This window comes from Sus scrofa, chromosome 13 (genome assembly GCF_000003025.6).
Source record: "Sus scrofa isolate TJ Tabasco breed Duroc chromosome 13, Sscrofa11.1, whole genome shotgun sequence".
Lineage (NCBI taxonomy): Eukaryota > Metazoa > Chordata > Mammalia > Artiodactyla > Suidae > Sus > Sus scrofa.
Genome location: NC_010455.5, coordinates 61,093,774 through 61,121,573, shown reverse-complemented (window position 1 = coordinate 61,121,573; position 27,800 = coordinate 61,093,774). Strand labels below are relative to the sequence as shown.

The 27,800-nt window shown below is 42.5% G+C and overlaps 1 protein-coding gene across 9 annotated transcripts in view; it reads right to left on the bottom strand.

Moving 5' to 3' along the window:
- The window catches only part of ITPR1 (inositol 1,4,5-trisphosphate receptor type 1), a 330,788-nt gene that overhangs the window by 277,345 nt on the left and 25,643 nt on the right, over positions 1-27,800 (bottom strand). For all 9 annotated transcript variants that reach the window (XM_021069280.1, XM_021069282.1, XM_021069278.1 and 6 more), the window contains one exon: positions 23,451-23,521. In XM_021069280.1, coding sequence (XP_020924939.1) covers positions 23,451-23,521 — 71 coding nt within the window. The remainder of the gene's footprint in view (positions 1-23,450; positions 23,522-27,800) is intronic.

Genomic DNA, 27,800 nt, shown 5'->3' with positions numbered 1-27,800 from the left:
TCTGCTGTGAGAAGCTACAGCTGGCATCTTCTCTTCCAAGTCGCCACCCCCTTACATACATACACACAAGCACTTCAGCTCTGTCTGCTCCATGCAGTGGGGAAAACAGCCCTGGTGTGAGGTTTAAGCCAGACAGCCCTACTCTGGTCTGAGACTCCTCCTTTTCTCCAGCCATTTTGGTTCCCAGTGGAGTCATGTTCCAGAAACCACTATTCCATATTTACTTTTCCTAGCCCATAATGGCAAGGCACATAACTTTTTTCTGCTTTGTGGTTGCCCAGTGGCATATGGAGTTTCCAGGTCAGGGACCAGATCCAAGCCACAGTGGCGATGTACACCACAGCTGTGGCAACACTGGATCCATTAACCCACTGTGCCAGGAAAGGGATCAAACCCGCATCCTTGGTGCTACAGAGATGCCACCGATCCTGTTGTGGCACAGCAGGAACTCCACACATCACTTTTACCACAGGTAAAATCTAACTTAAAGATAATTGCTCTAATTATGTGCTCAGGTTTTTTCTTTTTCCTTTTTTTTTTTTTTTTTTTTTTTTTTGTTCTTTTTGCCTTTTTTCTAGGGCTGCTCCCGCAGCATATGGAGGTTCCCAAGCTAGGGGTCGAATCGGAGCTATAGCCACCGGCCTATGCCACAGCCACAGCCACGCCAGATCCTTAGCCCATTGAGCAAGGGCAGGGATCGAACCCACAATCTCATGGTTCCTAGTCAGATTTGTTAACCACTGCACCACGACAGGAACTCCCTTCTTTTTCCTTTTAACAGTTGAGGAACATTAATTATGTGCCAGGCACAAGAACAACAATAGTTTGTGATCACCTATTATGCACCAGGCATTAAAATATTTATCTGAAACAGCCAATAAAATCAGCATGGCTGAGTTCCTGTTGTGGCGCAGTGGTTAACTAATCTGACTAGGAACCATGAGGTTGAAGGTTCGATCCCTGGCCCTGCTCAGTGGGTTAAGGAACTGGCATTGCCGTGAGCTATGGTGTAGGTTGCAAACATGGCTGTGGCTGTGGCGTAGGCCAGTGGCTACAGCTCTGATTAGACCCCTAGCCTGGGAACCTCCCTATGCCGTGGGAGCAGCCCTAGAAAAGGCAAAAAGACAAAAATAAAAAATAAATTAAAAAAAAAATCAGCATGGCAACCCTGTCAGGTAGATGCTAGCACGTCAGTGGGTAAGATGGTTACCATGCCCTCGGGTTGCACATATGTCAGTGCTCTTGTGCTGTCACTTGTGCTTGCAACAATTGTATCAAAAGGGTTCCTACTGCAAGGAAAGAGCTTGCTGTGGCTCTTTGGAGCCAGGAATGGCAAAGGTACTGGAAATCTCCAATATGGCCCCGCTCAGAGGGCTATGGGGTCTTGGGGAATTTTTAAAAGCCGGAAATCAACCCCCTCCCCCTGCCAACAACAGTTTTCTTTCTGCCATGTGTCAAGTTGTTAGCAAATTCAATGACAGGTGAATGTTATAACTATAAAGAAAGCACAGGAAATGTTACAGACACTGATTTCATCAGCACAAACAGCCTAGCAAAGAAAACAGAGGCATTGAAGGCTTGTCTCAAGAAGAAAATTTTGCGTTTTGTTTTTTTTTTTTTAACTGGTGGCAAGGAAAAAAACCACCACCGGTGGCTTTTCAGTTAGTAAAAATAGCCACCTCCTTTCTTTTCTCCCATTTCCTTCCTCTAAGTGCCCACATGGTGTGGGGCATTGACTAGACCAGATTGAACCCCACAGGAGAAAATGCAGATAAAGGGCCCAGAGAAAAGAAAGTAATTGTTAACAGTGACAATTTGCTACCTCTCAGCAATTCAAGGAATAGGTTAGGGGGGGAAAAAGCCAGAATATTTCAGGTTTTTTTTTAAAAAAAAAAACCACAACAACAACAACCTCAAACTTCAAGACAGACATTTGTGAGAAATGAACAAAGCACCTGAATCCTTCATTCATGGTGTTGGAGCTGTCAGGATTTTATAAGCTTTGAAGTCCTTTTTCTGTTTTTAATTGTTTGCAAGAGAAAAATAATTACAAACCCATCTGTTTTTAAAAGCCCAGATGAGTCTTTAAGTTATCTGTGATTTCAATTTTATATATTCTTGTGATATGGAGTTCCTGCTGTGGCGCAGCAGGTTAAGGATCCAGCATTAAGGATCTGCAGCAGCTTGGGTCACTACTGAGGCACAGGTTTGATTCCCAGCCTAGTGCAGTGGGATAAGGATCCAGTGTTGCCACGGTTGCAATATAGGTCACAACTGCAACTTGAATTCTACCCCTGGGCCGGGAACTTCCATGTACCTTGGGTGTGACCTAAATAAATAAATAAGTAAATAAATATTCTTGTGATAAAACAGAAAGGAGGATTTACTAAACAGCTCCATCAGTGCATCTATCATGAAAAAGCATAGTATCATATTTATTTAAACTATTTACTACAGAGAAAGTTAGCATCTGGAAGTTTTTTTTTTAATATTTTCATGTTATAATTCTCTTATTAACCAGGAATTTCCAGAAATTAGAAAAATCAAGTTTTTTTCTGCCAACTTGACTACCAAGGGTGCTCTGTGTTATTTGTCCTCTGTGACCAAGAAGAAAAACAAGCCATGCTGTCCTGAAAAGTGATTCCTTAGTAATATGAGAACCACCTATCAGCCTTCCATTTCAAGAAGTCTTTTTTATTTTTTTCTGAAAAAGGCAAGTTAACAACCCAGATTTTCTTAATAGGGTTTACAGATTAGGGGAGAATCAGAGCAGTTTTACTCCAAGTGTAAAATGCACACACTTAACTTGAGATTTGTCCCTCCGACTTATAGAGAATGTGGGGTCCTGGCAAGTTCTTTCAGATTAAAAGGTCTCTTGGCCAGGAGTCCCAAAATTTAGCCCCAAATGAACCTTATGATTTAAGCTAGATGCTTCTGTTCTTCCTCCTCCCAATAAAATGTTTTTCATGTCACCTTGAAAGAACAGAAGTGACCAGTGTTAAGGGTCCTTGGCACAATTCCAATCAACAGGACAAAAGGTTCCTTCATCGCTACCTGTACATTTGAAGAGGAGACATACGGGCTTGAGGAAAAGGTGCTGAGATTTCTTTTCTGCATGAGGGAAATTAAACAGCTGCTAAACCTGATGAACTACATTAAACTTAGATGTCATCTGAGAAATGAGAACTAAAGGACTGGGTATTTACTAGAAAGACAAGAATACCCTAGTTTCACATGCATACATACCCCTCTTTCACTTCACAAGTTCTTAGATCATGTGGCTAGAAAATGTCGTAGAAAAGGAAATCCTAATGTGTAACCAATCCAAACTTGGTTTTTGACAGCAGCCCAGTAAGAGTGAAAAGCTGAAAATGAACACCAACTGAGACCTAATTCCCAATTAATTAAGCAAATTCAATTCTACTGGTCTTTAATTCAACTGCAATTTAATCTTGGCCGTGTCTTTCCATTTACAGTCAGATTAATGTCTTATTAACTTTACTGCTAAAACAAATCTGGTCAGGACAGGGGAAAGATTCCATTTAGAGGAGTAAAAAGGAACAAAAAGATGATGTTTTCTAATAACCTCTCGGCCAGTGCTTATTCGGTCACTCTAGAAAAGCCTGACCAGTGTGCTTGGAGGATTTGGTTACAATTCAACATGGTAAATAAGGAAGTAGAATGGCTTAGTAACAAGCAGACACCCAGATTGAGCCAGTCTGGTAACTGCTTCAGAAGCAAATGTGAATTTAATGGGGGGGGGGGGAACAATCTAAGGCCCTCTTGCAAAGAAATGGACTGGTGTCCCGTTTTATATTCCACTTACCACACTACCACTCTAAGTCTCTACAGAGTAGGAAAGAGGAAGATGATTCTTGTGCGTTGGAGGCTCAACCTTGGATTTGGGTAAGTGATTTATATCCCAAATGTGACTGGGTGGGAAGGGGGTTGGGAGTTAACATTTAATACATGTCTATGACATCCACATCTTTTTTGGCAATGATAGTAAGACACTAGCACATGGTAAATGGCAAAACTAATATCTGAACCCAACTCACAATATTAAGTCTTTGATATCACCTCCATACACAACCATGCCACCATGGGCCAATACCCCAAGCCCTCTGAATCCATGTCATCAATGGGGACATGGAAGTAGCGAACCCAGAAGCAATAATCAAAGGAATGGCTGCAGATTGGTCCTTTCATTGCTTGTGTGAATTAAGGCTTTCCATTTGGGTAAGTTTAGACACTGTTACAACTTGTTAGCCAAATGACCCTTTGTTTTTTATTTTTACTTTTTTTATGGCCAAACCTGAGGCATATGGTAGTTCCCCAGCCAGAGGTAGAATCAGAGCTACAGCTGCCAGACTATGCCACAGCCACAGCAACGCTGGATCCAAGCCACATCTATGACCCATGCTACAGTTTACAGCAATGCTGAATCCTTAACCCACTAAAGGAAGCCAAGGATCGAACACATGTCCTCAGAGACAACATGAGTCACAACAGGAACTCTACCAAATGGTTTTTTTAAAATGTATATATTGGGGTCTAATCCATATTAAGTAAGTGTAGGTGACCAATTGGAGGGATTATTATGTGCTTCTTACAACAGAAATGCAAGAACAAAATGTTAGACCTAATCTTTCATAAAGAGAGATTAAAATGAATCAGAGACATATAGGGGACAATCTGAGTGATTTAAGAGATTATAAATACAACTGTAATACAAACTGCACCTTGCTCAGGCCTTCCATGGGATCGACACGCAATAAAAATTGGTTGTGTTTTATTATCCAGGCCAACACTGTCACATCACAGATGAAGAAGCAAAGGCCTAGGCCAGCCGAGAGCATCGCCCAAGGTCATGGTGCTGGATCAGGGACGAAGCAAAGGCTGGGAGTCGAGTCCTTAAGCTCTCAAACTTGGGCTGCTTTCTAGACAATACATGTTAATCGTCTAATCCTCCTGTCTTGTTTTATGTGCCCACATATCTCCACATGACCCAGACTTCAGGGCGTTCTGTCAAGATCTACTGCAGAATGCAGCACACTGTAATTCCAAACAGGGAAAAGCCTAATGCTCTCCTAATATTTGGTTTAGTTCACTGGGTTTTAAGCATAAAAAGCCAGTTCTCCTAATGCTTGGTTTGGTTCACTGGTTTGGTTTGTCATCACACTACCTCCCTGCCATTGAATGATCTGTCCCATCCTTAGACAGACACATTTTATGTGAATGAAGTATAAGAGGAAATAACAAAAAGTATAATATGGCCTTCAGACCCATGGACTGAGGGCAAAGCACACAGTTGTTACTAATGAGCCAGAGGCACACAGGTGGAGCACGACCCTCAGCCAAGGCAGAGCTATGAGGAAAGAACCTGCTAGAGGAGGAAAAGTTTGGGAGCTTCTCAGTGGCAAGCCTTGCTCTACTGTTTGCTAGATTTCTGAGTTAGGGTAAGTTTCATACCCTACCCAGTCACCTCCCTTCAACTAGAAAACCGTTATAAAGCACCAGCTTCACCCAGTTGAGATGAGGATCAGAAGATATAAAAGTGAATGAAAGGTTTGAGTATTAATACACTCTCAGCAGCAGCAAGCCTAGTATCTTCTTCTGATTCCTTGAGAAACTATTTTCTGCTCTCCAACTCTTTGTTAAGCAAAGGAGAACTTTTCCAACGCAGAGGCAGAACTCAAAAAGAAGGAAAAACATTTACCGCCCTTTCATCATCATGGTAATAAGGCTGAGCATTAACTACATGCTTCCGGTGTACTTGGCCACGCTCTCAGCATTTCTTGCATCCTTGAGTCTCCCAAACTCTCTATAGTTGTTGATACCATTTTACTCCATGAACATATCAAGACAGAAAAGTTAAATAATTTGCCCAAGATCACACACTCATCAGGATCTGAACCTAATAAAGATACTTCCAAAACCAAATACTTTTCTGTTTCATATGCAGCCCCCATACACAAGCATTAGAAATAAGAAAGGCAAGATTTCCCTATCACTTTCCAAGAAAAATGACTTCGTCCTTAAGATGAAAAGGTAATAAACACTGAATATGAAATAGATCATCTAATCTATTTTAGGGTATTCTCTCCACATTAACCTTTCTGAGGATCCCAAACCATACTGTTTTGGATACCACAAGTAAGCTTTTGGTTCTTAAGAAGCTGTTACAGTGAAAGCAAACCAAAGGGAAGCCCATAGAATGACCCTCCAACATTGCAATCAGGTGAGAAGGATGACAGATAAAGATAAAATCTAGGACTATCCATTTCCCTTTGCAAATTGGCAGTGTCTTTCCGAAACAAATGAGATGAATGGATCCCAGACTTAGTCAACAGAAACTCAGTCATGTGTATGAAATATTTTTCTTCACCTAGTCTCACTTATCTAGCCAAACCAAAGAATTACAAATAAAAAGCAGTAATTATTAGCCTGGATCATACTTCTCATAGGCCATCCAATAAAACAAATCAAGTGCTATTACTTATTAAGTTATCTGCTTTCACTAATAATAGCCACACTATTAGTGGTGGATACTGGTATCTGGTGAACACATATGGTTGCTTGCATTCATTTAAGATGCCTTTTCACAGTAAACTTCAAATGAGGGGAAAAAATCTGCTTGTTCTTATAGTCAGGTAGACTACATGATTTATTGTTGATAAAAGCCAGTATTCTTTAATCACCTAAATACTAAAAATCAGATGGAAGGAAAATTACATAGAGCCCTCTAGAGCCTTCCACAATGTGGAAGCCCTGCTGTCTACCCTAGCTACTTCTAACGCCTCTTTCCCTGGCTGCTTCCTAATAAAGAAGCAGAAAAGACAGAGCATTAATTCCTCCAGATTCCTTGCAGCTAAGAACAGTATGGAACACAGTAATGACCAATGAAATGAAAGTAGGTTACTGGGGAACATGAAGATAATAAGCTTTTGGTGACTTAAAAAAAAGGGGGGTGAGAGGAGAGAGCTTACTGTGTTGCCCCCACACTTTTGTTCTCATCATGAATACAAACAGGATGTCTGGTGCCACAGCAGTCATTCTGTAACCATGAGGTGCTAAGACCATGAAAAGAAAAGGTCATACCCTGAGTATGTAGAGAAAAAAATACAGGACAGTAGAGTCCCTTACTCTACCTGGAACTGCCCATCTCTGGATTTCTAACTAAGTAAGCCAATGTCCTTATGTGTTAAGCCATTGTTAGGTGGATTTTTCTCTTATTTGAAGTCAAAAGTCATTCCTGATAGACTCAAATACCACTCCATATTCCCTGATTACCATCACTGTAGATCAGGATTACATGCCCAGTACCTTTACTTTTAGGAACTGATTCTGGCCCAAATGGTTTTCTTGGGAGCTTTCATGTTAACACAGGTAACCCTAGTCCCCCAGTCTAACTCTCCTAAGCTTTTTTTGATCCAGAAGGAGACATTTGACTGCAAATAATATTCAGAATATTAGTATAGTAATCCTGTTGATGCTGAAACACATTACCGAAATTGAGTAGCTTAAAAGTAACACAAATCTATGCTCTCACTGTCATGAAATCTAAAATTAAACTGTCAGCAGGGCTGCACCCCTTCCAGAGGCTTCAGGGTTGATCCATTTCCTCCCCTTTTCCAGCTTCCTGCACTCCTGGCTCATGACCACATCACTCCAACCTGTGGCCTCCAACTTCACCTCTCCTACTACTAATCCTAATCCCCCTGATTCCCTCCTGTAAAGACCCTTATGATCACATTGGGCACACCTGAAAATCCAGGACAATTGCCTTATCTCAAGACCCTTAGTCATATCTATAACATTCCTTTTTTTTTTTTAAGTTTTACTGAAGCGTAGTTGATTTACAAGGTTGTGATCATTTCTATTATATATACAACAAAGTGATTCAGTTATATGTATACATCCATTCTCTTTCAGATTCTTTTCCCACATAGATGATCAATGAATATCGGGTAGAGTTCTCTTTGCTATACAGCAGGTTCCCCATTGACCAATAATTCCATATACCTCAGCATGCATTTGACAAACCCAAGAATCCAGTTTATCCCTACCCCCCACCCCACCCCACCCCATCCCCAACCCTGTCACCTTTCCCCTTTGGTAACCATAAGTTTTTCAAAATCTGTGACATTCCTTTTACCAAATCAGGCAATCTATTCACAGGTTCCAGAGATTACAAAGTGGCTATAAGGAGGGAGAGAGAGATTCATAAACCTACTTCAGGGACCAAACCAGACACTTTTGGGATTAACAAGATAATAAAAGGATACCAGGTTTGAAAACTTAGATGGGGGCATGACTAAATTTCTAGAAAAAGACAACAAAACAGACCAAAGAAGAAACAGCCCTTTAAAGACATAAGAAAGTCATCTTCTGTTAAGCAGTTAATTTTGCCATAAAGAGAGTATCTAGGTGATTACAGCTTCAGGGAACAGATCATTCCGATGCTACACAAACTTTTCCAAAGACCAGAAAATCAGGGAACACTACACACCCCATTTTAGGAGTGTAGTATGATAAGAACATAGGTAAGAACTAGGTGAGAACGGGACAAGAACACAAAGTAACAAATGTGCAGAGATGGGGAGAGAGATGCACCCAGGCTGCCAAGGGTACTCAGGGCCTGAATGGGTCCATTTCTGAGCCTCTGCTGCAGCCCTACCCTTCATGCAATTCAGCTGTTCAGCCAGGGCTGTTTCAGCCAATAAAAGTCCCTTTTTTGTTGAGCTAGTTCATGATGGCCATTATCTGCTACCAAGCATCCTGAAGAGGTCATCATCCCACCAATCAACCTGATACACTCAACCTCTACAATGATATTTACTAAGTATCATCAGCTCAATTATCCACATTAATGCGAGGGCCAGAGGACAAACAGGGAGTGAAAGCCAGGTCAACCGGAAGTACTTTAAAATGTATACTGTCACTTTTCAGCAGGCTCTCTCACTGCTTTTTCCCCCTCTTAAGCTATTATCAAGATGAATTCAAATGATTTGAGCACAGTGACCTGATGGAACAGATGAAAACAATGAAGGTCAGGAGAATAAAACCTTGTCAAGGATTCCATATTCTCCAAGAATAATCTGCAGGTAGTTCTCACTCATCTCTCTCCATAAGACAGCAAATTCGTTTAGGGCAGGGACCATTTCTATTTGTTCAGGTAGATGATGTTGTAAGTAGTCAAGAAGCTTGCATGGTCCAACAACCTTTGAGACTATGTTTCTAAGAGTCTTGCCAAGGACATATTCCCCCTGCAATAGTTAAGATGCCAATTCAGAAATACGAAAAATGGTGAAAAAAGTCAAATAGAGGTTTATAGCCCCTTAAATACAGCCCGCACTTCAATATCCATGAAAGAATTACTTTCGGATGAAAGAAAAAAAGGTGAAATCATAAAAATGAAATGGAGAGAGAATATTGATCATGATGTTATCAATAAGAAGATAAAACAAGGGAAGTTCCAGAAAATTCTAATCCATGTTTTCAATAGTAATAAACCTGGCAAACAAATGAACTCATTTGCACCTCAGCAGCATCCACTGCAGGCTATGGAAAAATTAGACAAGAATATCAACTAAGGTTCTGAATATATGTCCTGAAACCTACTTCCCTCCAGAAATGTGACCACAGCTTTCTGGATTGGCACAATATTAGAAACTTTTCAGCCACCACCCAATCCAAAAGATGAGCTATTGTAAAGGGTCTTAATAGTAGGCGACAAGAGATGTCAATGGCCTGTGTCATCTACATACATACCATTTTCATGGGGCTGACTCGGGGCTCAATGACTAACGAACTGTGGGGTTGAGGGAAGGAGAACACATCCCTCAGAACTGGGGATGCCAGGCCAACAAAGGAGTGCTGCCTCCTTGACCACACATGAAGCATTCAAAGGAACTCAAGTCTTGAATTTTGTTGCTCAAGAATAGCCAGAATTCAGCCAGATAATAACTTTCCAAATGCCTCTCCTCACCAAGTGTCCTTGTCAGAATCATGGCCCAACATCATTTTCACCTCTTGCCTTGTACAGTGGAAGGGACAAGTAGAAATAATGCTAAGTGTTTGGATTTGCTTTCCCAGCAAGCTTTATATATTCATTTCTGACAGATCTGAAAATAAAGTCAATGCTAAGATTAAAAACAAGAAAAATGGAATTCCTGTTGTGGCTCAGCGGAAACAAGTCCGACTAGGAACCATGAGGTTGCAGGTTCAATCCCTGGCCTCGCTCAGTGGGTTAAGGATCCGGCGTTGCCGTGAGCTGTGGTGTAGGTTGCAGACGTGGCTCGGATCTGGCATTGCTGTGGCCGTGGCGTAGGCCGGCAGCAACAGCTCCAATTAGACCCCTAGCCTGGGAACCTCTATATGCCGAGGGTGCGGCCCTAAAAGGACAAAAGACAAAAAAAATAAAAGAAAGAAAGAAAGAAAAGTTCTTCCAGCCTGCAAGAGACCAGTAAAGGACAATTATGGGTTTCCTTCCTCCCCCTGCCCGGATCAAGGGACTGCATTCCCCTGGGCTTTTATATCCTTGTGTAATATTTAATTAAATACTCTGTTCTTACTGGTTTATGTACTAGAGAACACTAATTTTAGAAAACCGATTAGCTAGCTCTTTCTAACGGTATGTTATTGTAGCTAAGGTCAAATTTTTCACTGAAACTATGGCAACAAAACCTCAGTATTCTTTGTCGACAAGACTGAAGCAAAGTTCTCAAGAGCAGGCCTCTACTTGATCGTTGAACCCAGGCGAGATTATTCTATTTTCTACCTTTACCTGCGATGCCAAGTTCCTGAGAATGGGTGTGGGGGAGGGGGCAACCTCAGTCACAGACACTTGCTAGCATAAGTCCAAGGGAGCTGAAATGTAAGTGTCATCACTGATAACATTTTTAGACACATATAATTTTAGTAGCACGAAACATCCAGACATTTCATAAGCACCCAAATTGGAACTCAAATGTACCCGGAAAAATACCAGACGAAAAAAGGAACCTCTAAATGTCAATAAGAGAAATAATTGCCTGACTTATTCTCTCAATTATTGCAACTGCTCCAATTAGGGGTTTTTCTGCACTGACCTCCAGCTACTGTTTCATCAGGGGGAAAAGATAGATCTCTTGAAGGGACATGTTCTTCTCCCCATACCTGTGGCCACTCTCCACCTTTCTTCCCAAGCTGGTAGACACAGGTACAATTGTCTTCTCAAGGAGCCATGCTGGCCTCTGCCTTGGCCAGTACTACCAAGGAAGGAGCCACTGACCATTCCTTCTCCTGGAAGCTCAAATGTCCTCACAGCCAGGAAGAGAACGTCACTCTACAGGCAAAATGGCAGGCACCTCTCTAAACTTACAGAAAACACTCGGTGGGGTAGGGGGGCTTCAGGAAAACAGTAGATTGGCAATATCTGCCTCCTGTCTGTCAAGAGTGGTCGGAATGCCTGCTGCTTAGGTTAAGATAAACACAACTTCCTCTCTCGTCTGGGCCTGTAATTCTACACATAAGGCAGGATTGCCATCTCAAGCCGATGACCTCTCGGTAACAGAGACTCTGATCGAGGCTTGTATGCAGAGAAAGCTCTGATGCTTGCTCTTCAAAGGCTACAAGCTCTTGAGCTCCCTCTCGATCATGAGCACATTCAACAAAACACAAGAAATTCAGGAGTTCCCTGGTGGCCTAGTGGTTAAGGATCTAACACTGTCACTGCTGAGGCTTGGATCACCACTGCAGCATAGGTTGGATCCCTGGCCCAGGAATTTCCAAACGCTGAGGGCACAGCCAAAAAAAAAAAAAATTCAGAAAGGTTAAAGTGCATCTGGCCATGGATACCTCTGTCCACTTCACATACTGGACTTTAAAACGAACACACCAATGTCTGAAGGGCTGTGTTTAAGAGATGTCCTGAAAGCTGCTAATTGCAAATAGAGACAACTACAACAGATACTAGTGCTAGGCATGTTGACAGCTATGTTACATACATGCATCACCTCACCCTAAAATAACCCCATCAGTTCCATACTATCATGAATCACAGTTCCCAGTTGGGTAAACAAAGGCGTAGAGAGGTTAAGTAATTTGCCCACAGTCACAGAGTACATCTTACCTACCATTTCCACCAGATTTGGCAGGATCCTGACTCAGAAAGGTTTTTTTACTATTTATTCACTTTTTCAAATATTCAATAATTCCATCTTTCCACTAGTTTGCAACATTTTCCACCAATTGAACTGAACACATTTGGTTCCTGGAGAGCTTCTCACTTGGAGCGTACTCTCCCCAGCTGTTTGCTGACCCAACGCCCCCAAACACAGGGCTTCCCTAGGAAGCAAAAAAGGAGAACAAACAGCTGGGTCCTTTGGTGGGAAAACAGACAGTTATAGTCAAATGGAATCATCTACCTAACTCCCAGAGCAGAAACTGTCTCCAAAATTCCTCACAAACGGTCAGTCCCCTGTGAGAAAGAGGAAATGCAGTAATTTGAAGCAGGCCTCTGCCCTGAGCAATCGCTCAGCATTCATTACAGTCAAAAGCATTTTCCTAAAATCTACAAGTCTGCCTCTGGTCCCTTTCCTCTGCTGGCCCTAATTCTCCATTGTTCTAGGCTCAGATTATCCCTCATCCATATGACAGTGTTAAAGCAAGAGACGACAACTGTCAGCTGCTCCTTGGGGCCTTGCATCAGCACAGCAGCTTGTCAGAAATACAGAATCTCGGGCCTCACCCAGCCCCATGCAGACTGAATTAGAGTCTTCATTTTAAAAAGATCCCAAGGTGCACGTTCAAGCTTTAGAAGCAGTGCCTTAGAGGTTTCTCTTCTTTCATTCTACAAATATGGAAGAGTCTACCATAGGTCAAGTCTAGTGCAAAGCCCAAGAGTAGACGGGCATGGTTTCTGACTTCGCAATTAACAGAGTGAGTGTGAGTGAAGTCATAAACTAGCAATAAGAGCCAATCATTTCACAGCACTTAACATTGGCCAGGTACTCCTTTAAGTGCTTAAAATGGATTGGCTCTTTTGATTCTCAGAAAAAACACAATGAGGCACATACAACCATCTTCTCATTTTCAAGATGAGGAAATGGAGAAACTCAGAGATCCAATAATGGGACTAAGGTCACATGACCAGCAGAAAGCAAGAGTTGAGAGTCAAACCCAAGCAATGTGGGTCCAGGGTTTAGGCTAAAGAGGAGCAGCATGTGTGTAAACAAAGGGTCAGCAAAGACCCTCTGCAGCGGACCTGAGGTCTGAAAGATAAGTGGGCATGAGAAAGACTGAGTGGGCAGGTCCCAGGAGGAATGACAGAGATGGGGAGATCATTTCAGGAAGAAGAAAAAGAGCACTTGAAGGCCCAGAGCATAGAGCAAGTACACTGACTGCCAGGGAAAGCAAATCAGACTGGCTGTAGCACAGAACACGGGGTGGGACTGCAGGTAAGGCCCAGAGGTAAGGGGAACTCACACAGGACCCTGCAAACCACGTAATTATGTCCTTTTTCTTAAGCACTCAGGAACCAACCAACAAGTGATATCATGAGCCCTGCACTGATCCCTCCAGGTTCAGGAAATGGACTGGAGGGGCCCACACTCAGGAACAAAGGAGACAAAGAGGCAAATGCAGAAACCAGCAAGGAGGCCACTGTGGCAACGTAGGTGAGAAATGTTGTTGCCCGAGCTAGTCTTAAGTGTCTGAAGTCCTCTCAACTCACTGTTCAGCCTGAACGTAATCACTTTGAGCCCTACCCTCCTGGCTCTCCCTGCTTTAGCTTTATTCCCACTGAGCAACATGATTCTTCATGTGGAACCCAAGACGTTTTAAGAGGCCCCAGATGTTTCCTGAGAAGCACGACTCTACTAATTCACTTCAGTGGTTGAATAGAGATGTTGTCAAGAACCCTTCAGACATGGGTTCAAATCCCCAGTCCAACCTCTCCGGGTTCAGGTGGCACAACTGTAAAGTGGGGCTAACACACCACCACACCACAGGATGCTCCAACGATTAAGAGCAGAGGCCTGGAGTTCCCGTTGTGGTTCAGTGGTTAACAAATCCGACTGGGAACCATGAGGTTGTGGGTTCGATCCCTGCCCTTGCTCAGTGGGTTAAGGATCCGGCATTGCTGTGAGCTGTGGTGTAGATCACAGACGAGGCTCAGATCCCGAGTTGCTGTGGCTCTTGGCGTAGGCCGGCGGCTACAGCTCCAATTTGACTCCTAGCCTGGGAACCTCCATATGCCGCAGGAGTGGCCCAAGAAATGGCAAAAAGACAAAAAAAAAAAAAAAAAAGCAGAGGCCTGCCATGACTCTGCTGGAAGGCCAGGCACAAAGGAGGAGGGACTTAACTGTTATTCGTTTTTCATGATCATGTATGAATGAAGCCAAGGAATCTCAAAACTAAAGGCATGAGAGAAAAAAGATCAAACATTGAGGGGTCCAGGAAAAGACACCATCAGTGAATGAACCAGGCCACATTCCAGGGAGAGGACAAATCAGCTCTAAGAAATCTTTTCAGAAGTCATTCTAGATTCATGTTGTTTGGAGAGAGATTATAGGACAGCATCAGGCATCCGTGTTAAAAAAAAAAAAAAATCTTCCTTCTGTTGACCTAAAATGTAATCATTGAAAACAGTGAAAGAAATGGCAGCAGTGAAAACCATTCTAGAAGAAACCCAAATTCCTTTTTCATCACTTTTAGCTAAGTACCAGCATCATGCAGGCACTGGGCCAGGAGAGCAGGCTAAGATGTGGTCCCTCCAGGTACTCCAAAATCGAGCTGGGGACACAAAAATAGAAAACACCTGTGATAAATACTACATTCAAGGTTGTAAAACAGGCAGTTAGTGCCGACTTCTAGTACATAGACATTTGCTCCTGTGTCAGCGCATCTCAAGTTGTCCTATTTGGGAGCAGTAGAGGAGGAAATTGATTCAGAAGAAATCCAGTCATTTAGTAAAGGAACACTCAAAGGCCAGTCTCCTTCGAAAGGCATTTTAGAGTAGGTATTATAAGGAAGGGTTTTGTTTTGGTTTGGTTTTGGTTTTTTCTTGCCTTTTTTTAGGGCTGCACTGATGGCATATGGAGGTTTCCAGGCTAGGGGTCCAACTGGAGCCACAACTGCTGGCCCACACCACAGCCACAGCAATGCAGGATCCAAGCCACGTCTGCGACCTACACCACAGCTCATGGCAACGCCGGATCATCGACCCACTGAGCAAGGCCAGGGATCAAACCCACAACCTTATGGTTCCTAGTCAGACTCGCCTCTGCTGCCCCACGATAGGAACTCCACAAGGAAGGTTTTGAATATCAGACAGTCTACGTTCAAATCTTGGCTTTGCCACTTCAAGCTATATAATCTTGGACCCAACACTCAACCTCTTATATGTCAGCTCCTCATCTATAAAAGGAGGGTAAGACTTTTCAGCTTGATAGCTACCTTACAGGGTTGTTATAAGTGTTAAATAAATTAATGTATGTAAAGGAAACCATATGACTCAGCAATCCCACTCCTGGGCATATATCTGGATAAACTTTTCATGGAAAAAGATTCATACACCTCTATGTTCACTGCAGCACCATTCACAATAGCCAAGACATGAAAACAACCTAAATGTCCATTAACAGATTAATGGAGAAAGATGTAGTATATATACACAATGGAACACTACTCAACAATAAAAAGAACAAAATAATGCCCTTTGTAACAACATGGATGGAACTAGAGACTCTCATACTAAGTGAAGTCAGAACGAGAAAGACAAATACCATATTATGTCGCTTATATCTGGAATATAATATATGGCACAAATGAATCTATCTACAGGAAAAAAATTCATGGATATGGAGAGCAGACTTGTGGTTGCAGGGGGGAGGGAAAGGAGTGGGATGGACTGGGAGTTTGGTTAGTAGATGCAAACTATTGCATTTGGAGTGGATAAGCAATGAGATCCTGCTGTATAGCACAGGGAACTATATCTAGTCACTTATGATGGAACATGATGGAGGATAATGTGACGAAAAGAATGTATAACTGGGTCACTTTGCTATACAGCAGAAATTGATAGAACATTGTAAATTAACTATTATAAAAATTTTTAATGAAATACATTTCACTACTGTATGAAAGCACTACCCATGGTTTTCACTATTATTTGTACTTACAGAAAATACCATTAATTACACAAGATGATAGGACTAAAAAAAATTTTTTTAATCCATGGTCCAAACACAACAGCCTAAAAGATAGTATGGGTGGGAACTCAGGATATGTATGAATCCCAGTTTTGACACAGAATTGTTCTTTGACCCCAGGAGACTTTCTAAATCTCTCTAATTTCCTCATCTGTCAAAAAAGGAAGGTAGAGAGTTATCATAAGCTCAAGTGATTCACCATTTATCTTCATCAACACTCCAAAGACAGGACTATAAAAGCTTTCACCCAAAGGAAAAAAAAACCTTCATCAACCAACTGTGCTCTGCATTCTGGAGAACCACATAACAGGATGACAATGACCCCATCACACGTGCTTGTTGCCCAAGTCAATTTTGCCCTCAGTGGAGGAAGCCACAACAGCAATGCTGAGATTCAATGAGAGGACAATGAGAACACATTCGTTACACTGGAAGAATTTTATACATATAGAGCTGCAACTTGCTCTCCATTAACAAACGAATTATTACAAGTAAATGAATCTAAAACAGGGGTCTGGGGTCTACTTTCCGTGGGTGGCTCAGCTATTCACAAAGGAAGCTATCCAAGGCAACAAAAAGCTCTCCTGCACCCAGGCACAGCACTTCCAGGGCCTTCAGATATCCATCTCCAAGCTGTGAGCAAGTAGGCAGGAATCAGGCGAGGGCCACACACAGTGTGTGGGACTCCAGTACAATCAAGCAGCAGGCATCCCCCCACTGACTGTGTAACATGCTGTGAGCATTCTATGTTGCCCAGGGAATTGATTTAAATTACAGTGTTGTTCCCTTTCGCTGGAGTCTGTTGGGGCCAGATTGAGATAAGCTGGTAAATCTGAAATGAAGTTCATAAAAAACCTACTAATCTTTTTATTAAATATGAATTGATTTTGTGAATACAGAACAAGTTGCAAGAGACTTTCCTGCAAAGCAGCTGCATGCACACGCACACGCACAAAACCTTCAATGTGCCTCAAGGCATATACTTGACAAGCACCTTAAATAGACTGATTTTTCTGGCTTATTTAACAAGACAGGCAGAAAATGAGTCCCACTGAGAAAGGCCCTCCATGGATCAGCATCAAAAGAACAAACCAATACTAAGGGAGACGCTGCACTTTGCATGTAGGTATTTAAAAGTAAGTAAGATATGGGTTCATTCCTTCCAGGCCTTGCCAAAAGAAAAAAAAAAAAAAAAAAAAGGAGAAATAATGTTGCTTAGCAACCATTAAGACACCATACAGCCAAGAAGCACAGGGTCAAAAAAAGCTAAGCCAGGGAGTTTGTTATGGCCACCCTAATCAGATGACCTCTGTGACCCAAGATCCAAGCTGTATCCCCATCTTGCCTCAGAATAAGGCCTGTCTTGTTTTCCTCCATTTGACTTATCTTGACAAAGGAGACCTGTAATCCCAAAGAAAGAGAAACCTAGTTCTGCACAGCACAAGGCTCCTGGACATCAGAGCTTTATTTTGAAATGTTAACTGGCCTGTTTCTGGCACTGCTCCCAGACAGCTTCAAGCTGGAAAGAATCCTGGAAGACACTTCACCTAAACTCCATTTAACAGATAGAAAAACAGAGGCCTGAAGAAGTGAAATGACTTCCCCACAGTATCATATGGGTGGTGGCCGACACAGAGAGGGATACTAGCTCTCAGGTCAGGTGGGGCTCTTTACTCTAAAAGCAGCAGTTTTCTGCCATCTGCCAAAAACCATTCCCCACCTCACCCTAATTTGCAGGTTAAGACTACGACTGGATAAGGAGGATGCTGGTACTCAAGTACTTATCACTTGACTATGAAAAAAAAATGCCACTCTTATTTGAGACTCCCTTCAAAGCTGCTGGGAGATGCAAGGCCAAATCACAAACAGCATGCATGAGATGGGAAACTCTCCTCTCTCTCTCTCAATCCAACCTAGAACAGTCACACTTTCAGCCTGATCTCTGAGTTCTTCCCCAATTTGTATAAACCACTTAATGATACTAGAAAGCTTCCTTTTACCTCACCCTTCCCTGCCCAAACTTCTCCCAATCTCTAACTCTGAGTTTCCCTTCAAACAGCTCCTCTTCTGAAACCAAAGGTTTAACTATATGGTTAAAAACCTCTCCCACCTTGGTGACGCTGATATGTAGCATCTGTCCAAGATCAACAATTTGGGGGCCTCTTGACCTAAATAGAGAAGATCAAGTTTGGAAGGCAAGAACTTGACCACTGCCCCAATCTGAAAGAGGAGATTACACAATAAATATCATCATGCATACCAAGGCCCATCTCATTTCCCCAAAGCCCCAGCTTTCATTTCTATTCCAACAGCACTGGAGGTTATATTTCAAACAGCAAAGATTCTAAGATCAAAATGAACAATGGTTGTTAGTTTCCCTTTTTTGTTTTTTGGGGGTTTTTTTTGGTTTGTTTTTGTAGAAGATGCCAGAATATTTAGTACAGGGAAGGGATGGGTGGAAGTGAAAAGGAAAAGATAATTTAGAGAAAGGGAATAACTAACCACAAAGTTTCTATTCCCAGTTTCAATCTGATGTTTGCCTTCCCTATTCTTTCAAGATTATGGGCAAAGCAACCCAAATCAGCAAGAAAAGAGATTCTGTCTTACCTTCCACAGACACTGGTGTCTTTAACAAAAGAACTAAACAGACTTAATTACTCTACATTTCAGCTTTTCTCATCACCTAGAGGACAGGGACACTGTCCAAAATTCATTCAGATGATGCAAAAGTCTTGGCTTATGTGAAACAGATATGTCGCCAATGTTTTCTTCCTACAGACATTAGCGGCAGGAGATAGATTCAAAGGAATCACAAAAAAAGCTATACACTTGGAAAAGTACTTTTACTCATCAGAAAGCAAGTGTGTGCAACAGTTTAACTCTTCTGCATCTATCATGAAAAATAACAGCCTCGCATCACTGAGCAAGCTGTGGGTACCCAAGTATTCTGGCTCTTTACCCATTGTGATCATCAATCCTATTATCTTTATAGGAAAGGAATTCTTTTCCTTGTTTCCTCACATTTCTTAAGTAAGGAAACAAGGTCAGACATTTAAGGAATCAGTTTGTACAAGGGAACACTGGGCCTCAAATCTAGGACAATAGGGTCCCTGTGCACAAACTCCCCCCCCCAAAAAAAAAAATTTAAGACAAAAAGAGGAACCGTATAGAATTACTCTCATATCATCAAAGAGTTCACACATAGTTCTTTTCCCTTCTGCTACCATGTATGAGCATCAGGCTCTGTACTAAGGACTGGGAATGAAAAGATAGGAATAAACAAGGCTTACTGAGCCCTGAACTAAGGGCCACTAGCTCAGTATTAAATTAGGAACACACATTTTATCTTTAACAATAACATTATGCGAGAGGGATTAACACTATCTCCCATTGCTCAGATGAGAAAATCATGGTTCACAGAGGCTAAGCAATTTGTCCGGGGTCACAAAGGTAAGAATCAACAGAACCTGGATTTGAACCCGCCTGATCCTACAGCCTATGTTATTAACCACAAGGGTAGCAGATTTCAGGAGGAGCTCACAAAATTAAGAACCCCTGGAGTTTCCGTCGTGACTCAGTGGTTAGTGAATCCGACTAGGAACCATGAGGTTGAGGGTTCGATTCCTGGCCTTGTTCAGTGGGTTGACGATCTGGCGTTGCCATAAGCTGTGGTGTAGGTTGCAGACGTGGCTTGGATTCCATGTTGTGGTGGCTCTGGCGTAGGCTGGCAGCTACAGCTCCAACTCGACCCCTAGCCTGGGAACCTCTACATGCCGCGGGAGCAGGCCAAGAATTGGCAAAAAAAAAAAAAAAAAAAAAAAAAAAAAAAAAAAAAACCCAAAATGGGAAGCCATGAGAGGTTACATAAAGATAAAGAGGCCTTTGGTTTCCATCTACTTTAGAACAGGTCATGATGGTTCTCAATACAGGAAATAACCTGGCCAGGAAACAATGGAGGCGACAGCAAGCCCAAATGACTAAATGCGGCTCTGCTGATGGCTCGGATAAAGACTCCATCACACTCTCTGGCCGTTTGCCAGCATCTCACTTTTCCATTATCTGTTTGTTAAACTTCAGAATGTGGGAGTTCCAATCCTGGCTCAGTGGTAATGAACCCAACTACCATCCATGAGGATGCAGGTTTAAACCCAGGCTTTGCTCAGTGGATTAAGGATCCAGTGTTGCCATGAGCTGTGGTGTAGGTCACAGACATGGCTCGGATCCCACGTTGCTATGGCTGTGGCAAAGGTTGGCAAAAAAAAAAAAAAAAAAAAAACAAATCAGGGTGCCATGGCAGAGCAAGGAAATGGACTAGAAATGTCTCCCAATTGCCAACTGCCCTGTGCACAATTTCTAAACATCAAAATGACTTCAACTCCGAAATATATTTGTATTTGGAAAGGCAGTAATCTTCTTCAAAAGAAAGCTTCCTCTTCATTTTAGAGAAAGATGTTTCCAAGTAGGAAACACCAGAACTGAAAGGCTGCTTTGCAAAATGCCACCCGGGGTTCCAAGGTGGAAGAGGTCTTGATGGCACTGCATCAGCTTCAGAAGGGGAGCCACTTGGGCCCCTCACCTGTGTGAAGAGGGCCTCCAGCTTACCACGAGCAATTCAGCAGCCCTGACCTACATTCCCAAAGCCTGCAGCAAAGCTTATTTTGAACCAGATTTCCCACAAGCACAAAGCATCTCACAACCTAGAAACCTTTATTTTTTAATTTATGGGGAAAGACAGTCAACAAATCAAGTCACGGTCACATGACCACCTGCAGCACCAGGCCATTAACGGAGTTTGGTTCTTTCCAATGGCCCCTCTCGGAGTGTCACTTTTATCTCAAAACAGCCCCTGTCAATCAGCCACTAGATATACATCTAAGCACCAGGCACCTTTACCCTATTGCCCGGAAAACATACATCTCATCTGATTTCCCCTGGCTGAGGTCCTATTTATTTTAAAGTTCTAAACCTGTAAACCTTCTAAACACCGGTTAACTCTATACTGGCCATCAACATCTTTCCTAGGTTCCTTTTCCCACTCCCAGAGCCTGGGTGCAAAAGGGATAAGAACTCACACTGGATCCAAGCAATACACTCCACATCCTTCCACTTAGTCCCAGTTGCAAAGGCAACACGTGGACCAGCTCCCTACTATATAACAAAGCCTAGAGTTTATAACCCAGGCTCTGTGAGCAGGGTTTCTTAACTGAGGCTGCACAGGAGATTCACCCAGAGCACTTTCACAATATCTCCAGGCCCAATTAAATGAGAATCCCTTCAGGTGGAACTCAGACACGGCATTTTTGAACATCACCCAAGGCATTTCTCTGTGCAGCCCAAGTTTATCCATCACCAGCTATGTGACCCAAGACAAGCTTCTCAACTTCTACCTCTGGGGACCTCGATTTCCTCCCAGGGTGACCCAACAACACCATGAGCTAAAAATGTATGCCCAGACTTTAACATAGTATCTGGCACTGAATCCATCATTCTTGGCATTTTTTTTTTATGGCCACACCCAAGGCATATGGAAGTTACCAGGCTAGGGACTAAATACAAGCTGCAGCTGCAACCTACACCATAGCTACAACAAATCAGATCCTTTAAATCCACTGCACTCGGATGGGTATTGAACCTGTGCCTCCCCAGCGACCTGAGCTGCTGTAATTGGATTCTTAACCCTCTGGGCCACAACAGGAACTCTTCTTGGCCCTTTTAAAACATAAACCACAGCATGTTCTATCACTCCAAATAAGGACTCAATTGTCTGAGAAACTGACTGGATTGTGATCAAATCTTCCAGGATTCTGTTTTGGAAGGCAATATGGAGGAGGAATTGAGAAGGAAAAGGAAGCAGAGGCCACAGGGGCCTCAGGTCCTGTCACACCAGGCTTGCACCAACAATGTTTTTTTAAACAGTCCCCCATCCCACCCTCCAGGTGACAACATGCTGCTGACAGCCTCATGCCAACTGGATGCCACTCAACACCCAAGCCCTTCCAAATGGCTTCTCTCCATCTGAATGTCTGCCTCCTATTTTATTCTAATTTCTGTAGCATTTATCCAAAAAAGTCTAACGGTTTCTAAATCACCCGACAATAAGAATTTATAACTCAAATGCTATAATCTGCAAATGACAAGGTTTTAGCCCTTTGAGACTGAGGCCATCAGTCAAATACCAAACTCAATGGGTTCTCAGCCCTGGCTGTTTATCAAAATCACATAGGAAGCCCTCAAAAATGCCAGTGCCCAGGCTCCAACTGTGAGAGACTCATTTGATTGATCTACAGTGGGGCCCTTGGGCAACTGTTTAATTTAAAATTTCCCCCAAGACTGGCATAGGCACACTGAGGTATATGGAATGATTGGCCAATGGGGACCTGCTGTATAATTCAGAGAACTCTACCCAGTAGTCTGTGATAATCTATGTGTGAAAAGAATCTAAGAGAGAATGGATGTGTGTATATGTATGACTGGGTCACTTTGTTGTACAGTAGAAATGATCACAACCTTGTAAATTAACTATTCTTCAATAAAACTTAAAAAAACTGAGAGAAAAAATGAAATTTACTCACAAAAATAAGTAAATAAATAAAATAAAATCTCTCCTAGAAAATGCTACCATGCAGCCAGAGCTGAAAACCACTAACCACAACAACAGCAAAAAATGAAAACAAAATGTTTCTCATCTTAGGATACCAACTATATTTTAAACATTTTCTGGAATAAACAAAGCTACCTCCCAAGGAAGACATCAAACCCAAGAGGCCTACAAAGAAAGGCAACACTGCCAGCCTACCAGCAGGAAGGCTGTCCCACCTATGCCTTTTAACTCAAAAAGTAAGTGTAATAACTGAGACCTTCTCATTCCAAGACGAGGTACCTAAGGATATCAAAGCCCCCAAAAGGAACAGCAAGATCTTCAGAAATAACAGGTGTTCCTTGTGACTAGATCCACACATACTGTTTGTTCAGAAACATATGTGCACCAATGTAAGGTTTTTAAACTGAATTAGCACTTACCAACATGCCTTCAAAAGACAAATGAAGGCCCTGATACAAGCCATCCCGATCTTGGCAGTGAACTTATTTATGAATTTTCAAGCTGTCAGAAAGCTTGAAATTGGTATCATATCATATTAATATATATATATATAAGTAAATAAACCAATGACTGCTTTAAAAAAAAAAAAATCCACACACAGCAACACACTTAAGCGAGGCAAGGGATCCCCTTCAGGAAGATCAACAACTTACCTCTGAATTTCTTGGGTGGATTGTTAAGGTCCCCGGCTTCTGGCTGTACGACACAGCGATCATCAACCAGGCTGCAAAGAAAATAAAGATCAATGCTGTATCAAGCCAAGTCTAAGAAAATAAAACCTTAGGCACTATGCAAATTCAAATACCCAGGGCTGCTCCTGTGCAAAAAATAGTTGCCATACTCTCCTGCCAGGGAGCTGCTTATACTAGAGATTTCCTATGCAAGAAGCTAAACCACACCCAAAAGCCTAAGGTTCTGCTTCTGCAATGGACACATTAAGCTACAGTTTTCCATGGCCCTTTTCTCTTAACCATCTCCCTGCCAGGTTTGACCACAGCATGCAATAACACTTGAGTTGGGGGCATTGCAAAGGGTCCGGCCTATGCAATCAGCTAACAGTAGATGAGGGGCCCATTCCATGCTAGGCCCTGGGATGGTGCATAAGCAGGGCCCCTGCTCTTAGGGAGCTCAAAGCTAGTTACTGCAGGAGCCACAAAGACTTACTGATAAAGAGAATATTACCTAAAGACTGTAAGACAAAAGACCAAAATATAGCCAGAAACTGACTGTGCCTGAGGCCATCTGAGAAGCTGCTGGTAGAAGAGGTCATTCTGGAACTAAGGGAAACTGAGAGGGGGAAGGAAGAGGGGAGCGTTTTCAGGCAGAAGGAATCCCAAGTACAAATGCATGGATGTCAGAAAGGACTTGGAAGCTTCAAAAGCATCTAGTGGGGAAAGTGCAAGAAACTACAAATAAATAACCCCCCCCAAATTAAAGTTAAAGTCCTGACTGACCAATCTAACTTGCGCAATGCTTTTAGAAGGACCCCATGTTAAAGTCCTGATTGACCAATCTAACTTGAGCAATGCTTTTAGAAGAATTGATTTTTTTTTTTTAACAGATAAGGAAATTGAAGATCTGAGGAGTTTAAATAACTTCTCCAAGTTCCTAAAACTAATATCAGTAGAGTGGCTCATTTTCCAAGTGACCATAGAACTGGCTCCCAGTTATATGGTTTTTCCATTAATCTGTGCTATCTCTAATCCCAAAGCCAAGGTCCATTAAATACTCAGGCTTAACTCTTACTGCTCCTTCCTCCAAAATCCTCTGTCACCTCTTAAAGGCCCTGACTCAGAGCACCCACCTTCTCCAGGAAGGTCCCCTAACCCTTTCTACCCCAGGCCCTCTCTGCCTTCCCTCTGTGTCCCCAGTCTCACAAGGCTGAAGCACAAATGGTGTACTAGGCTGCCAGCTCCATGAGGGCAGGGACCTGCCTGCTTTGCAGCCCAGAAGGTGCCTAGGGCCATCACATTTCCTGCTCAGGCAGGATGCTCAGTATCTCTTGAGTGGGTGAATCACAGTGTCCCAAAAAGCCCACAAGCAATCAGCTTCCTTCAGTTGCAAGACATAAGAGTTCTCTGCATCAGCAAAAGGAACAGTGTGTCAATAGCCCAAGAATTTATGCGAAAACCAAGAGTTGAATATGTACAAAGAAAATGCCCACCATGAAGCCCATGTGAGTATAAATAAGGTAATGTTACCAGATCAAATAAATTATGGGGGTGGGGAATGGCTCAGAATCCAACATAAGGCTGGGTTAATTAATTGCCAAGCTTTCCAATGAGGTCCTACTGTGTCGCACAGGGAACTACATCCAGTCTCTTGGGATGGACCATGATAGAAGATAATAAATATAAGAAAGAAAACGTAGATATATGTATGACTGGGTAACTTTGCTGTACAGCGGAAATTGGCACGACATTGTAAATCAACTATAATTTTTTTTAAAGGGAAAATAAATAAATAAATAAATAAATAAATAAAAGCTCTCAAGCAAGGAGAAAGGGGTAGGAGAAAAGGCCCCAGTCTAGGCTAGAAGAAAATGAATTGTAGACAGCAAATGGCCACTACAAGCATCACGACAATAACTACATCACTTCATTCCTCCTGGTTTCAGTTTCTTCATCTGGTCTCAAGGAGTCTCAGGTAGGGAACTGTTCTTAAGACTTTCTCTGCCTTACACAGATGGCCAAAAAAACACATGAAAAGATGTTCAACATCAGTCATTATTAGAGAAATGCACATCAGAACCACCATGAGGTACCACCTTACACCAGCCAGAATGGCCATCATCAAAAAGGCTATAAACAATAAGTGCTGGAGAGGGTGTGGAGAAAAAGGAACCCTAGTACACTGTTGGTGGGATTGTAAATAGGTGCAACCACTGTGGAAAACAGTATGGAGATTCCTCAGAAAATAGAACTACCATTTGACCCAGCAATCCCACTCCTGGGCATCTATCCAGAGAAGACCATGAGAGAAAACTATGACTCGCAAAGACACATGTACTCCAATATTCATTGCAGCACTATTTGCAACAGCCAAGACATGGAAACAACCTAAATGTCCATCGACAGAGGAGTGGATCAAGATGTGGTACATATACACAATGGAATATTACTCAGCCATTAAAAGGAATGAAATACCAGCATTTGCAGCAGCATAGATGGACCTAGAAATTATGCTAAGTGAAGTCAGCCATACAATGAGACACCAACATCAAATGCTTTCACTGACAAGTAGAATCTGAAAAAAGGACAGAATGAACTTCTTAGCAGAATAGACACTAACTCACAGACTTTGAAAAACTTATGGTCTCCAAAGGAGACAATTTGGGGAGGTGGGGGGATGTGCTGGGGTTGTGGGATGGAAATCCTATAAAATCAGATTGTGATGATCATTGTACAACTACAAATGTAATAAGTTCATTGAGTAATAAAAAAAAAAAAGACTTTCTGTGTCATAAATATACTGATACCAGGTCTCCATCATTCCCAGGCCAACTAAAGCTGTGGGACCCAAGAACCTTTATTTTTACCAAGCAGGTAATTCAGAAGCACTCCTTGGACAATGCATGTCACACACATGAGCTCCCCAAGGTCCTATTTGAGTTCTAAAGTTTAATGAGTCAGTAAAGCCCTTTGGAGGTAACAGGAGCTACATAAATGGAATGGAGCTACATAAACAGGGCTGGATGCTGAGTTCCACAAAAACTGGCAGTCATTCATCGTCATCCACGACTGGTGCTCCATAAATGTCAGAATAAAAAGAAGGTCAAACTTTATTTTCCACATCCACCCTCACACCAATTATCCTCAAAGATGTGCAGCACATCAAGGAATCAAATATTCATCTGAAGGAAGAATGAGAGCCCAAAATTTTAAAAAAGAGCCATCCTTGTGTTCAAGGGGAAGACTTTATCATTAATTTGTTCACAAGACTTAAGGGAACGTTGATAAAGCAAAGAATCTGTATCTCATAGTTAACCTAAGAACAGACACTCTGGAAGAAAAGGAGGAAGTACTAAGATTTCAGGGGCTGCCACAGAGGACTCAGCAACTGATGGGAAGTGAGCCTGGGTGACTGGAAGGGCAGTGGCACCATTAAAATAAATTGGGGCCACAGACAAGAGACTGGGCATAAGGTGTGGTTGAGGCTTCACAGGGCACCCAGATAAAAGCTACAGACAGACAGTGAGGAGGGGGAGTGAGCAAATTCAGTTAGAGAGGGGTGCTCAGGAAAGCCTGGAAGGGGAGGTCTACCCTGCCAAAGGCAACTGGTAGGAGCACCGGTCTTGGAGTCCTAAGTCTTTGTAGCTCTGAAACCTTGGGTAAGTGATGTCACTTCTCTGATGCTCAGAGGTTGCAGCCCCGTAAAGAGCAACAATGATGGTGCTCATTGTAAAAAGCTGACAAGTAAGAAGAGGATGCAAGATTCAACCATAAGGATGGCAAAAGGAGTCAGGCAAGAAGAAAAAGGGACCAAAAGAGAGGCACAAGCAGCATAACTCTTTGCCAAAAGCCACAGAAAAGTATTTTGTGGAGGGTGAGTCTTCAGTGTAGACAAGTTTAAAAAAGGTAAGGACTGAGGCAAAAAAAAAAAAAAAAAAAAGTCACTTGATTTGGTGCTCAGGCAGTGGTGGATGACTTCTTTTTATCAATGACTTGTGAAAATGCAATCTTTATTCCAATTGAGCTATAATTCTTTACCTGAAATAACGTGCCCCTTGAGCCTAGAGTAACTGAGTAAGAGCCCGGGAATATTTACCCCGTGCAAGTATCCAAGAATAAGCACATTTTCAATAAGAACTGTGATGAAAAGGAAGAGCCTGGCTGCTGTAAGAACGAGGTTCTTGGAGAAGCTGTTGCCTTCCCCCTTTGCCCTCTCCTCCTCCTCCCCCCGCCCCCGCCCTGGCCCCCACTTATTTGAGACCAGCTCTTGCCAAATGCCAACAATGCCACCCGAGGCCTAACTATTCCTCAAAGACGTTACAGACCATTCCT